Source organism: Bos grunniens, chromosome X (genome assembly GCF_055505025.1).
Source record: "Bos grunniens cultivar Pamir isolate PY7600 chromosome X, Bosgru_T2T1.0, whole genome shotgun sequence".
NCBI lineage: Eukaryota > Metazoa > Chordata > Mammalia > Artiodactyla > Bovidae > Bos > Bos grunniens.
The window spans coordinates 37,403,546-37,417,191 of NC_141194.1; the positions used below are offsets into that span (position 1 = coordinate 37,403,546).

General features: G+C 41.6%; 1 protein-coding gene across 9 annotated transcripts in view; it reads right to left on the minus strand.

The window, feature by feature from the left end:
• The window catches only part of RPGR (retinitis pigmentosa GTPase regulator), a 307,056-nt gene that overhangs the window by 61,473 nt on the left and 231,937 nt on the right, over positions 1–13,646 (minus strand). For 4 of the 9 annotated variants that reach the window (XM_086387657.1, XM_086387654.1, XM_086387656.1 and 1 more), the window contains exons 1-6: positions 11,310–11,650; positions 9,226–9,351; positions 8,696–8,788; positions 6,590–6,652; positions 3,923–4,081; positions 2,435–2,584 (exon numbers count right to left, since the gene is read on the minus strand). In XM_086387657.1, coding sequence (XP_086243783.1) covers positions 2,435–2,584; positions 3,923–4,081; positions 6,590–6,652; positions 8,696–8,788; positions 9,226–9,351; positions 11,310–11,472 — 754 coding nt within the window. In that variant the 5' untranslated portion in view covers positions 11,473–11,650. Of the gene's footprint in view, positions 1–2,434; positions 2,585–3,922; positions 4,082–6,589; positions 6,653–8,695; positions 8,789–9,225; positions 9,352–11,309; positions 12,027–13,646 lie in introns of those variants that run through there. The other 5 variants (XM_086387655.1, XM_086387651.1, XM_086387659.1 and 2 more) reach the window with 2 other exon arrangements.

The following is a 13,646-nucleotide window of genomic DNA, read 5'->3' on the forward strand; positions in this document are numbered from 1 at the left end:
ACAGCAAAGCCTCAGACCCTGAAAATAGAACAGGGCTTCCCTGGGCAGAGACATCACACACACATCCCTGTAGTTCAATGCCAAAGAGAAAACACACCTTGTGTGGCCCTGGAAGAGGAAGGACTGGGAAGTGCATACGGGACCTCTCTGAAGAATACACATCTTTCCTTTGTTGTAATAAATCTTAGCTATGAGTATAATGAGCTGTTGAAGACAGATCCCTTCTAGCAAATCAGAACTTAGGGAAGTTGTGTGATATCTAACACATATGGTAGGTGCCAGTTTAAACTTGGTCAAATACTGCAAACACAGCCAAACTCATTTTCTAGATTGATCTGCACAAAAGTGAAGTTTTCTGTACTACAATTTTTTCTGAAGTACTCAGCACGGAAGTGCTTAGTAAGTCAGCATGCCTCCCCCTTTCCCCATGCTTCTTGCTTCTCATATGAAAGGAATTTCTAAGTCCAGACAAGTCTCTTTCTACTACTGTCTGTAAATTCCTGCTGCTCCCCACACCTTCAATGGATGAATTGCATGGTATGTGAACTACACATCAATATAGCTATTTTTTCTTAAGGCATAAAACAGAAAACAAAACAAAAAAGTTCAATGTAAGGCCTATCAGTTAAAACGATTAATTGCACTTGTTTCTCTACTGGCTAAAGCAGTAGTAAATAAAAACTGACATTGGCAATTTTATTAAGGCCTAAATATAAGACATTGCTTTGTTTTTCCATGTGTTTTTTTTTCTATTTTTTGTTTCATAAACAAAGTGAGCACAGACTATACCAATTCCAGGAGCCCTAAAGTTGGAAATAAGTTGGTATGTGGTATTGGCCCAAGGAAAACAATTTATCATTCATTCACTTACCTCCTCGTTCAACAAGATTTATTTATTGTCAGTTTCTTCAAGACACAAACTGACACAGTAGTGAACAAAACTAGCCAAGCCAGAGTTTGCCCTTTCTTAGAACCAAATTACTACCAGTTCAGTTCAGTTGCTCAGTCATGTCCGACTCTTTGCGACCCCATGAATCGCAGCATGCCAGGCCTCCCTGTCCATCACCAACTCCCAGAGTTTACTCAAACTCATGTCCACTGAGTTTGTGATGCCATCCAGCCATCTCATCCTCTGTCGTCCCCTTCTCCTCCTGCCCCCAAACCCTCCCAGCATCAGAGTCTTTTCTAATGAGTCAACTCTTCGCATGAGGTGGCCAAAGTACTGGAGTTTCAGCTTCAGCATCAGTCCTTCCAATGAATACCCAGGACTGGTCTCCTTTAGGATGGACTGGTTGGATCTCCTTGCAGTCCAAGGGACTCTCAAGAGTCTTCTCCAACACCACAGTTCAAAAGCATCAATTCTTCAGCGCTCAGCTTTCTTCACAGTCCAACTCTCACATCCATACATGACTACTGGAAAAACCACAGCCTTGACTAGATGGACCTTTGTAGACAAAGTAATGTCTCTGCTTTTGAATATGCTATCTAGGTTGGTCATAACTTTCCTTCCAAGGAGTAAGTGTCTTTTAATTTCACGGTGCAGTCACCATCTGCAGTGATTTTGGAGCCCCCAGAAAAATAAAGTCTGACAGTTTCCACTGTTTCCCCATCTATTTCCCATGAAGTGGGACTACTACCAAGTCATTGGTAAACCTGGGGGGCACTAAGATGGGACAATAAGCATTTTCTAAACCTGAATCTGAGGTGCACGGAATAAGAAGTAAATGTATAACAAATACTTAGATATCTAAGAGGGTCCATAAAACTGTTTTCCGCTAGGTGCTTTTATTGTTAAAAAAACCATCAATAGGATGGAAAACCAAGATCATACTTTTGCTGTTACTACTAGAATAGATGTAGCTATAATAGAGTCCAGCACTTAAAATATTTTAATTAAGGTAGAGAAAGTTGCCAATGAGGCCAGGAAAAGGAGAAATTGGGGATCCTAAAAAAAGTCCCACTGAAGGAAAGCATATCCCATACTGAACTCTCCTCCTTTTCCATCAAATCATCAATCCTATTTCTACAATGAGAACCTATGACTTATGTACTAAAATGATAAAAGCAAATTATCAGGACAAGATCAGAATTGGTCAGAGTACAGAATCAAGCAAATCCATAGAAAAGAGGCTCATAGGTCTTGTTTTTAATGCCAAAGAAATTTGAGGACCAATATTTAGAAGGGTTTTTTATATATAAAAATATAGATCTAATTCATTAAAATCAGTTAACATGTCAGATAGTTTGAAATTATAAACACTCATTATTAAAATGAAGAAACATTGTGACCTAAAACAGACCAAAATAATTTCATTACATGGAGTACCATGGCGATAGTGCTATAGAAATATAGGATGTTATGTCATTTTATTATTAATTTAGTAATAACTTAGACATGGGAGATAACATAAGAAATTCAACTGTTCTGTCTTACTTGTTACAAAAGCTGAATGGTAATATCCGCAAGAGATCCAGGAGATAGGTTTTCCAATGGTCACTTGATGTGGGACACATATATTAGTTATATTTTGTAAACCAATTTGCCCTTCGGAATTGTCACCCCACATGAATAGCTCGCCATCCTCTATAGTTAAAACATGAAGAGGAAAAAACATTTTAAGAGGTAGCAGGGATAGCAAGTTATTATATTCCCAACAGAACATTTATTTTTTAATTTAGAAAAATGATGTATCTTGAAAGAAAAATACTAAAGACATTTATACCAGGGAACTACTTAACAGTACTATTTCTATTATGAAATGTTTCTATAATGATAAAGGATAGAGAATAACCTAAAGTGTATCACTTTAGTCACGCCCATATTTCTACCTCAATAGCAAAGACAGAATGTCCTTTCCTATAATAACCTTTCCTTATTCTAAAGTCTCTAAGCAGAAGATGGTTCCCTCCTTTCAAGCAGTCTACCTGTAACTGAACTGAATGCTGGCATGAGTCACACTGCGCATCTCCCAGACAAGGCCCAGGTCAGAAGGACTGGGACTACTTTGCTCTGAGAACACTGTGAGAATGACGCTTTAGAGGAAGAAAAAAATTAAATTTATTTTGCTAACTTTTTTTTTTTACAGTTGAAAATACATAATCTAACTTCAGAGACTAGGAGATACATTAGTGTACCTAACATCTCAAAACCAGGCTAACTCCTGTGCTTTCTGATAAAGGCTGTGTTGTCAGGGGGAAAAAAACCCTAAGGGAAATATTCTAGAAAAGAATGAGCAAGAGTTATTTACTTGTCTCTTTTAATTAAAAGTTTTTCAATCTGAAGTGTTTCATGATAAAGCAAATAAAAGGAAATATGAAAATAAGAACCAAAAGGAGGAGGTCTAAACGCTAACGGTGTGGGCGAGAGAACTGAAGGGATGGACTGCAGACCCGACGCTGCTCTCCTGGCCAGAGCGGCAGTGCACCTCACACCCCTCTCTAGACTGGAACGAAGACGTACACTGGCAGCTTCCTCAGTGAGACGTGTGCATCTCGGCTCCAAATTTTAAAGAAAGTTCTCATATGGGCTTTTGATAGGCAGAGCAGAGCGATGCAATGACCATTACAGACTGTATTTTAGTAACATATATCCCACAGATTTCTGGGATATTTCTGACAACAACTTCACTAAAGCTGAAATATAACTTTTGGAACATGCAATGAAGATACTATTTAAGAATATCTAAAGAAACAGATGGGTAGTACAGCTTAGAAGTTACTTAACAATTACCTTCTAAATGTATGTAAGCATAAAGTTGTAATATTCGTCATGATTTTCAGTTCTATTTTAAATGTCTTCTGAAAACACATGGTCAATGAAAGAAAATGAAAAAGGATTGCTGTCTTCAGTTCACCGATTCTGTATATCCTGGTCTGAAAAAAAGGACTATGTCCCAGTTTGAAATGGAAAAAAGAGTCTTACCAGTCAGTGCAGCTGAAGTGTTAGACCCAGCAGACAGTTGTTTAATCTTATGCTGGGATGTAAAGAAACTAATTAGATGGAAGGCACTTCTTTCATCAGTATCACCAAGTCCAAGCTGCCCTTCATTATTTCCTCCCGTGGCATATACTTGGCCTCCTCCTGCACATGGAAAAGAAAACATCAGTATACCACAGTCGTCACCTTTAGGAGACAGTCCAGTGTACACTAGATAGTCTCACTATTACTAGTGAAGAAAGCTGAAAGTTGGCATTATCCTGCAATTTGGTGAACAGCTTCCTTTTGGTGTCAAAAATACACTAAAACAAGCTAGCTCTACATTTCTGTGAGATTTTATAAGTTATTCTAGGGTGTAAGTAGCAATCGAAATGCAGAACTATTAATTCAGAGCAAAAAAGAGGAAAATAATTTCCAAATTAGTTTATAATTCAAATCAAAACTTTTTAAAAGAGATGTGGTTCATTAATTTTAACTTCCATACCATTAAGGCTTAGATATAATGCAACAATAAAATGAGGCAAATACAAGAAGAATCAAATTAGAAATGTGGAAACTCTGTGCTGCAAAATTATTTTAATTTTCTATATTTAATTTTCTGCCTTCCTAAACAGGAAGGCAGTCCAGCATTGTGTCTAGGCAAGAGGACACAGAACCAGACTTCCTGGGTGCAAATTCTGGCTTGCCACTTATCAGCTGTGTAACTTTGGGCAAGCTATCCTTAACGTCTCAGTGTCTCATTTTCCTCATCTGTAAAATAAGATAATAATAATGTCTACTTCACCGGAGAAGGCAATGGCACCCCACTCCAGTACTTTTGCCTAGAAAATCCCATGGACGGAGGAGCCTGATACGCTGCAGTCCATGGGGTCGCTAGAGTCGGACACGACTGAGCGACTTGACTTTCACTTTTCGCTTTCATGCATTGCAGAAGGAAATGGCAACCCACTCCAGTGTTCTTGCCTGGAGAATCCCAGGGACGGGGAAGCCTGGTGGGCTGCCGTCTATGGGGTCGCACAGAGTCGGACACGACTGAAGTGACTTAGCAGCCGCAGTAGCAATGTCTACTTCATAGAGGTGTTATGAAGACTGAATGAATTAACATTTATGAAATTCTTAGAATAGAATTTGGGACACTATCAGCACTGCGTGCTGCTGCTAAGTCACTTGAGTCGTGTTCGACTCTATGCGACCCCACATGAAATTGAACCACACAATTTAAAACATATGGAGCATATCAGAGTTGGTGGAATGCTGAAGCAGTTCAGACAATGACACAAGGAAAAAGTTGAATAGTCACAAAAAACTCTATGGAAGAAGGAAGACATACACTGGATCTTAAAATACAAATATCTGAATAAGAGAAAGAGAAAAGACACTTTAGCAAAGGGAAAGTATTGAGTGAGGGCAGAGAGCTGAGGTTGGGGCTGAAGCAGTGAGAGCAGCCTGAAGACAGAAGAAGCTGTGTGTGGGAGATGGAGGTAGGAAAGACTGCTGGGTGGTCAGTGCCTGGATATCTAATTGCTCCAGCAGGATTTGTTGGAAGATTTCCTCAATTTCCTCACAGAATTGCCTTGGCATCTTTGTCAAATATTACTTGGGCATAAACATGTGGCTTCATATCTGGACTCTACTCCATTAATCTTTGTCTATCTACTTACTAATAGCACACTGTCTTGATCATTGTTGCTTTGTGTGTGTGTTAGTCGCTCAGTCATGTCTGACTCTCTGAGACCCCATGGACTGTAGCCCACCAGGCTCCACTGTCCATGGAATTCTCCAGGCAAGAATACTGGAGTGGGTTGCCATGCCCTTCTCCAATCCCTGGATCTTCCCAATCCAGGGACTGAACCCGGGTCTCCCACACTGTAGGCAGATTCCTTACCGTCTGAGCCACCAGGGCAGCCCCACTGTAGCTTTACAGTAGGTCTTAAAATCAGGTAGTCCTCCATTCTGATCTTTTCAAAACTGTTTTGGCTATTCAAGGTCCTTGGCTTTTCCATATAAACTTTAGAATAACCTTGTGAATTTTCTACATACACACACTCATACACACACATGGCCTGTTTGGATTTTGATTGGAACTGTGCTAACTCACATCAAAAGCCTTTTAAGGGCTTCCACTCACCCTCTGAAAAGAAGAGGGAAGAGCAAGACCAGGAGCATGTGGCCCCTGAAGGTGTGCACACAGGTAAGGAGATGCTGTTCCTTGCCGTAATCCAAGAAAAGAAGCTTTCTCTTCATCGACTTAACATTTATCTGCATATTTTCATAGGCAAACAAGTGTACTACCCATTTACATTTTTTTAAAAAATCCTCATCTTACTGTTACCAAGGTACCATTTCTATTAATTTTACAAAGTCACAAATGTTACTGGAGTAAGATCTCAGTCCTCAGATTGGACAGGAAGTCATAAAGATTGAATGAAGTGAAGTGAAGTGAAGTGAAAGCTGCTCAGTTGTGTCCGACTCTTTGTGATCCCACAGACTATACAGTCCATGGAATTCTCCAGACCAGAATACTGGAGTGGGTAGCCCTTCCCTTCTCCAGGGGATCTTCCCAACCCAGGGATCAAACCCAGGTCTCCTGCATTGCAGTCGGATTCTTTACCAGCTGAGTCACCAGGGAAGCCCACAGATTGAATACTATACCTGTTAAAATTAGGGTGTGGTTCCTTCCGCAAGCAACAAATTTCACTTTTTCCGGTTTTAAAGCTAAAAATATAAAAATATGACAAGTAAGATATTTTATGATTATATGGAAATGATAAATAATCCAGGTCAAATGACGACCAAGTTGTAGAACAGATTTAAACCCAGGCCTGTCTGACTTCTAAGTTGATTTTCGTAACTAATAAATCAAAAGTTTTTGGAGGTAGTTGTGCATCATAATAACCAATGGTGTTCTGAAAAAAAAAAATACAGATAGCTTAGCCTGATCCCTGGAGAATCTGAGTCAGTAGGTCTGAGGTAAGACCCAGGCATCTATATATTATTTAAAACTCCACAAGTAATTAGTATGTGCTGAGATCCACTACATTGTTATGCTGTCTTTTCTGCAACCTGATCTATTCCCTAATCTGGCATTACCATCATCAAGTTTACTTTCTACCTTACACAACAAAACACTAAGTTCAACATTCATAGGCATTTGTTGTTGTTGTTTAGTCATATACCTACAGTAAAGTTCTTCATTCATTCATTTACATATTAAAAACCTTTACAGAACATCTCCTAAGTGCTCAGCATAGCAGCTGCAAAAATCACTAAGACAGAGTCCCTGGCTCAAAGATCTCATAGTCTAGACAATCTTGTTAGCTTGTCTATTAGATATTGGACTTCCCTGGTGGCTCAGATGGTAAAGAATGTGCCTTCAATGCAGGAGACCCAGGTTCGATCCCTGGTTGGGAAGATCCCCTGGAGAAGGAAATGGCAACTCACTCCAGTAATCTTGCCTAGAAAATCCCATGGACAGAAGAGCCTGGTGGGCTACAGTCCAAGGGGTCACAAAGAGTCAGACACAACTGAGCAACTAACACATTCCCTTTCATTCAATTTTGAACAGTAAGCATAGTAGGCACTGTAAATAAACCCAAGGGTTTAGTTACCTGTGCGCAATAAATATTTTTGACTTAGTGGAATACTTCAAAAGTTCCACAACAATATCTACAAATAGCATGTGTGTGTATGTGTGTGTTAGTTGCCCAATTGTGTCCGACTCTTTGCAACCCCATGGAACCCGCCAGGCTCCTCTGTCCATGGAATTCTCCAGGCAGGAATACTGGAATGGGTTGCTGTTCCCTTCTCAAGGGGATCTTCCTTACCTAGGGATTGAACCTGGGTATCCTGCATTGCAGGCAGATTCTTTACCATCTAAGCCACCACAGAAGTATGAATATGATAAATTACACTGAAATTCTGAGCTCAAATTAAAAATCTGGCTACAAAGATAAAGAATCTTATTCTTGTCATATCGCAAGGAGTCTCTATCATCATTCAAGCATAGCTGATGTTCATGGGTTAAACCAAACAAAAGCTTTTGCACATAATGGTGAGAAAGCTTTGTAAAGGTATTATATTTTCTGGGACAATCCTGATTTGAAACATTTTGTCCTGTTGTTCTTGTAAGAACACTGCTGCTGCTGCTAAGTCGCTTCAGTCGTGTCCGACTCTGTGCGACCCCATGGACTGCAGCCTTCCAGGCTCCTCAATCCATGGATTTTCCAGGCAAGAGTACTGGAGTGGGGTGCCACTGCCTTCTCCGTGTAAGAACACTAGTACTAATCAACTCCTAGGCCTGATGTTTTCTTCAGCACATCTGCTAACTACACACAGCAGGGTAAAATGTGTTTTATAAAACCCGCAACTACATAGAACCATGATGTTCATAACTCTAACAAGTGAGACAGAGCTCAAAACCGTATCATATTGTTTGTTCTCTGTATATACAATAACAGTAATATTTAAGTAGGTTTACAAAACAGGCAAAAAAAAATGATGTTCAAGTGCACAGTACTATAGAATCATTATTTCCTTTGTGGTCTCTGGGTTTAAAATCAATGCGATTTTTAAATCCTAACATATAGAAGTAGTTCTGAATACCACATGAAAAATAAAGTTAAATGCCAATAATATTCAAGTAAATCTCAGTGAATAAAGAACTAAAGGCTTTATTATTTATAGTAAAGAATTACACAATCAATAGAAAAGTACTTTATATAATTTAAGTATTTAAAGTGATAAGAAAAGACCCCAAACCTTTGACACATGTTGGTTTGTTAACAGTCGATTTTGATCCTAATCCTAACTGTCCCCAGTTGTTACTGCCAAACATGAAAAGCTTATTATTTCCTGGTGGGAAAGAAACAGAAAGAATAAACTGAAGCATCTTCAACATAATGTGAGATGAAGTCATCAAAAAACAATAAAAAAGCTATACTTAAACAATGTTATCGGTTTTACAGGTTACCTTGCCCATCTACCTATAGCTACATTCTGTTAGTTGTGAAGAGTTTCTAAGATTATACAGTAACAGTTTTTTGATGTTATGAATATATTCAAATAGATTTATTCTAAGAAAGCAATATGCATAGAAAATCAGGTGTCAGTATACTAAGGGAACTTAAAAGTCTTCCCTGATAAATCAATTTGTCAAGAATTCTCTGGCAAAGTAAAAAAAAATAAAAACATTCACTTTCTGTATATCTTCAATATGTTTTGAACAACACATATACAATACTTAGGATTCTCCAAGTATTACTATATTCATTTAAGATTTTAACACTAACCTGTAGTAATAGCAGTATGTTCATCTCCACATGAAAGAGATATAGGTATATCCCTTTTAAACCAGAATTTGCTGGGCATATTTTCAGCAAATTTAGTTTTTCCAAACGTAAACACAGCACCCGAATCTGCAAATAAATGAGACAAATATATGAGTTTTGATTTCACAAGTTTTATCGTTGCCTGTTAACTAAAATATTTTTCCAGTACTTTATCTGCTCCCCATGGCCTACATCCTCCTTCTTCCAACTTAACTCAGTTTAACTCCTCAGACTTCATTCTAGTTTTATTTACAAGATCAAATAAATGAAGTATATATTATCTGTTTACTGGTATAAAGTAAGAAATATACTGTCACAATGACTAAGGAGTCCTGCTGCCATTAGGTAGACCATCTACTCCTTGGAAATAAGCTGATACCCTCGATGCCCCACTCACACTGGTGAGCGTCACATAGTCTAGCCTCTGACTGAAGGCTTTTCTCCACACACAGAAACAGGACAGTACTGAGTTTCATCAGTAACATCGTGAGGACGCAGGATGTTGAGATTTGGACATTCTTAAATGAAGTCACTAAATACTACCTGATAAGAGGAGTATTCACAAACTGGTTTACGCCAGTACCATTTTGGAGAGAGACCAAAAACTTCTATGAGATCCCAAAGCTATTAATATCTAAACACACACACACACACAAGACAAGATTCAGCTTTTGAGGAAACCTCAAGGAGGATGACTACACACAAAGAAACTAAACAGGTATCAGAAAGACAGACATAGCAAACCTAAGTATTAATAAATACTAATGCTCAAGAGACTTGCTACTGTGGAAAAACCTTTTGAGAACTGTGAGGTGTGCAAGTTCAAACTGATAACGATAGATTTAGGAGGCCAGGTTTTAGAACAGGCTCTGAGTTTTTAATAGAATGAATAATTAAAACACTTTTGTCCTGCTCTGGCTCCCCAAGAAGGCTTCCCCTGGCTACCCTCACCCCAAGCCAGGGGCCAGAGGCTCTGTGCTGGCCTGGTGGCATCTTCTGTTAATCAATACTGTCATTTTGTTTAGTTTCTTGTATGTCTCACTACCTTGTGAACTCGAGGCAGGAACTGAATCATGTTTGAACCCAAGAGCCTGGCAGAAACAGAACGATTCTGCTCTAGTGTTTTTTTTTCAAACTGTTGGTCGTGACCCATACAAGTGAAAGTCGTTCAGTGGTGTCCAACTGTTTGCCGACCCTATGGACTATACAGTCCATGGGATTCTCCAAGCCAGAACACTGGAGTGGGTAGCCCTTCCCTTCTCCAGGGGATCTTCCCAAGAATGGAACCCAGGTCTCCTGCATTGCGGGCGGATTCTTTACCAGCTGAGCCACAAGGGAGGCCCAAGAATTCTATCTTCCCAACCCCAGGAATCGAACCGGAGTCTCCTGCATTGCAGGCGGATTCTTTACCAACTGAGTTATGAGGAGTGGGTCAGCAAATCAACTCAGTGGGTCATAACGACCATTTAAAAAAAGTCAAGTATTACAGGAAAAATCTGAGCACATCCCAAGTGGCTAGAATAAGTACTGCTTCGTGAAACGTCTATTTCTGCTACACAGAACGTACGTGGTACCCAGTTACAACGCTAAAGGTTATTTCTGGAGCTCAGGGGTAAAGTCTCAAAAAACCACTCGCTAATGGCTCCCTCCTTTCTCCAACTTGTCTCCCCATCCTCTTTTACCGCACGTCCCCCGGTCAGCCACTCTTTACTGCGTTCAATACACAACCGTGTTCTGAGGACCTCAAACGAAGTACTTTGGGAGGTGAAAACTGCCCCCGCCTTCGAGAAACTCATCGAAAACTTATTTTAAAAGAATTAGAAGAAGAAAGATCGGCACCCCCGTTCCCCGTAGTTCCCCTCCTCTCCCTCCTTTCTTTCTCCTCTCAGTCAACCGCAAGGGTGCGGCCAGACTCTGACCATAGTCGGGTGGCTGCGGCCCAGATCTGTCCCCCGACGGGGCCGGCCCAGAGGCGGGGCCTGGCCGTCCGCCCGCCTGCTGAGCCTCCCTCCCGGCCCGCCGCCACCGCCGCGGGCGCCACTCACCGGGCACCATCTTATCGGGTTCCCCCATGGTAATAGCGCTATGGAAAGCCTGCTCCTCGGCCAGAAAGTCGGCGGCGTCGACTCGGCTGGGCCTAAGGCAGTGCCTCAGCTCCGAAGCGGGCGCCGAGAGCCCCTTGGACCCCCATAGCCACTCTCGGGGCATCCGCTACTCCCGCGTTCCCGGAAGTCAACAAACGGCCGCTAGGGGCAACGGGGGCGGAGCGTTATGGCGCGAGGAGAGTGGGAGCCGGGGGGAGGGGAGGGCGGGCAGCCAGCGCGGCGCAGGCGCAGACACAGTGGACGGTTAAGGTAGAGGCCGCGCGCCCTCTGGTGGCCGGAGCGGAGGTGTGGTCGCACCGCGCGGTAATTTCCTGGAGAGATAGTGACCAGCGTCACAAATGTCACACCCCGTCTCAAGCTACGTGACACAGGCAAATGTCAACACACAGCTGTGTTAATACTAGTACCTGTGACCATGTATAACTAAATGAGATAAGCACTATGCCCAACATCCTAAATCATATTTGTATCCCCGTCATCTAACCCCAAACCTGGTATATACTAGATGCTCATTAAATACATATTAGCTGAATGAGTCCTGCTACAGCCCTGCAAGCTGGTTAATGTTACCCCGTTTAGAGATGTGAAGTGGGAGAACTGGGGTCCAGTTTAGCTAGTCCTGCTGGTTATCTGAACACCTCCTCCACCCCACCCCCCTTCACACACACACACAGAAGGCTGAGGTTTCCTGAAATCTACAACTGACTTGAACTTGCACAAAGAGATTCACCCACACTAGAACACCACTATTCTAGTATTAGCCAGATACGTTAACATTTTTCTCCAGTATCTCCTGTGAAGGAGAAATGTTGCCAGTCGTATTAACAAACAAAGGATGGCCATCAAGCCATCAGGCACTTACCAGAGCCCCCAGTGGTAAGCCCTGAGGAAATTTAGGATGGAGACAAAGGAGCTGCCCAGAGCTAATCACCCCTCCACTGCAGCCACCCCCAAAGGTGCACCCTGAGGGGCCTCAGGATGGGGAAGAACAGGATATTGGCCCTAGAGAGCTAAGGTGCATATCAAAGGAATGGTTTCCCTGAGTACAGACTCCTGCATCTACCCAAACAAAGAAGAGAGCTAAATTTGTAAACTTGGGTTTCCCAGGTTGGCTCTAGTGGTAAAGAACCCACCTGCCAATGTGCAGGTTCCATCCCTGGGTAGGGAAGATCCCCCTGGAGGAGGAAATGGCAACCTGCTCCAGCATTCTTGCCTGGAGAATCCCATGGACAGAGAAGCCTGGTGGGTTACAGTCCATGGGGCTGCAGAGAGTCGGACATGACTGAGGGATTAAGCACACACACACATTAATTTGAGCTATTTAACAGTAAACTTTTGACTATCTGGTTTTTGTTATAAAACTCCTATATAATCCTGGCTCCTCCCTTACCTCTTCGGAACAGTCCCTCAGAGCTGAGAGGCTGTCTTCTGGGCTTAAGTCCTCAGGTTTGTCCACCAAATAAAGCCTAATTTTTAACTTTTAGGCATGAGCTCTAAAATCAGACAAAGTTGGATTCAAGGATCCTAGACTTCCTGTGTGTACTAGAGTGAGTACTGACTTTCTCAAGGAGTTTGCCTGAGTTTTCTAGAGTTTGTAGATTAGGAGGGGAGATTAAACTATCCAATATACAAATAATTGTTTACTTACAAAGCAAAGTGGGGGTTACTAAGAAAGTATTTAAACCAGGAGCACTGACCTGGAGTAAGAGGTTAAGAAAAACTTACCTGAAGAAAGGACACTGAATCTAAGCACTGAGGAAGGAGAATCTGGGAGGGGTGAGAGAGCTCCGGAGCAAAGAGTAAATTAGCTACAAAGATGTATAAGGAGCTTGGCTGTTTCCAGGAGCTCAAAGAGGTGACACTGGCCCATGGCAAACTGGCAGGATCTTGGGCCTGTTGCAAATCTGAGATTTTATCCTGAGGATAATGGGAAGCCACTGAGGGTTTGTAAACAGTGAATTGATGGAATCAGGTATATATATTCCTGCAGTCACCCTACCTGGCTGCTTTGTAGAATATAATTTGGAGCAGGGAGGAGGATTCGGAGCTATTGCAGAAATTTAGATACTTGTCATGCAGCCTTGAAATACAGCACATTGGCACCTGAGAGGAGCAGACGGGTTCAAAAATATTTTAAGAAGGAGAATCAACAGGAAATGGTGTCTGACTATTGACTCCTAGGCAGGCCAGGGGCTCTTACAGCAACAGCAAAAAAAGGGCCCAAAATTATTTTGGAAAGGATCTGATATTCTGTTTTAAAAGCATCAGAATAGTCCC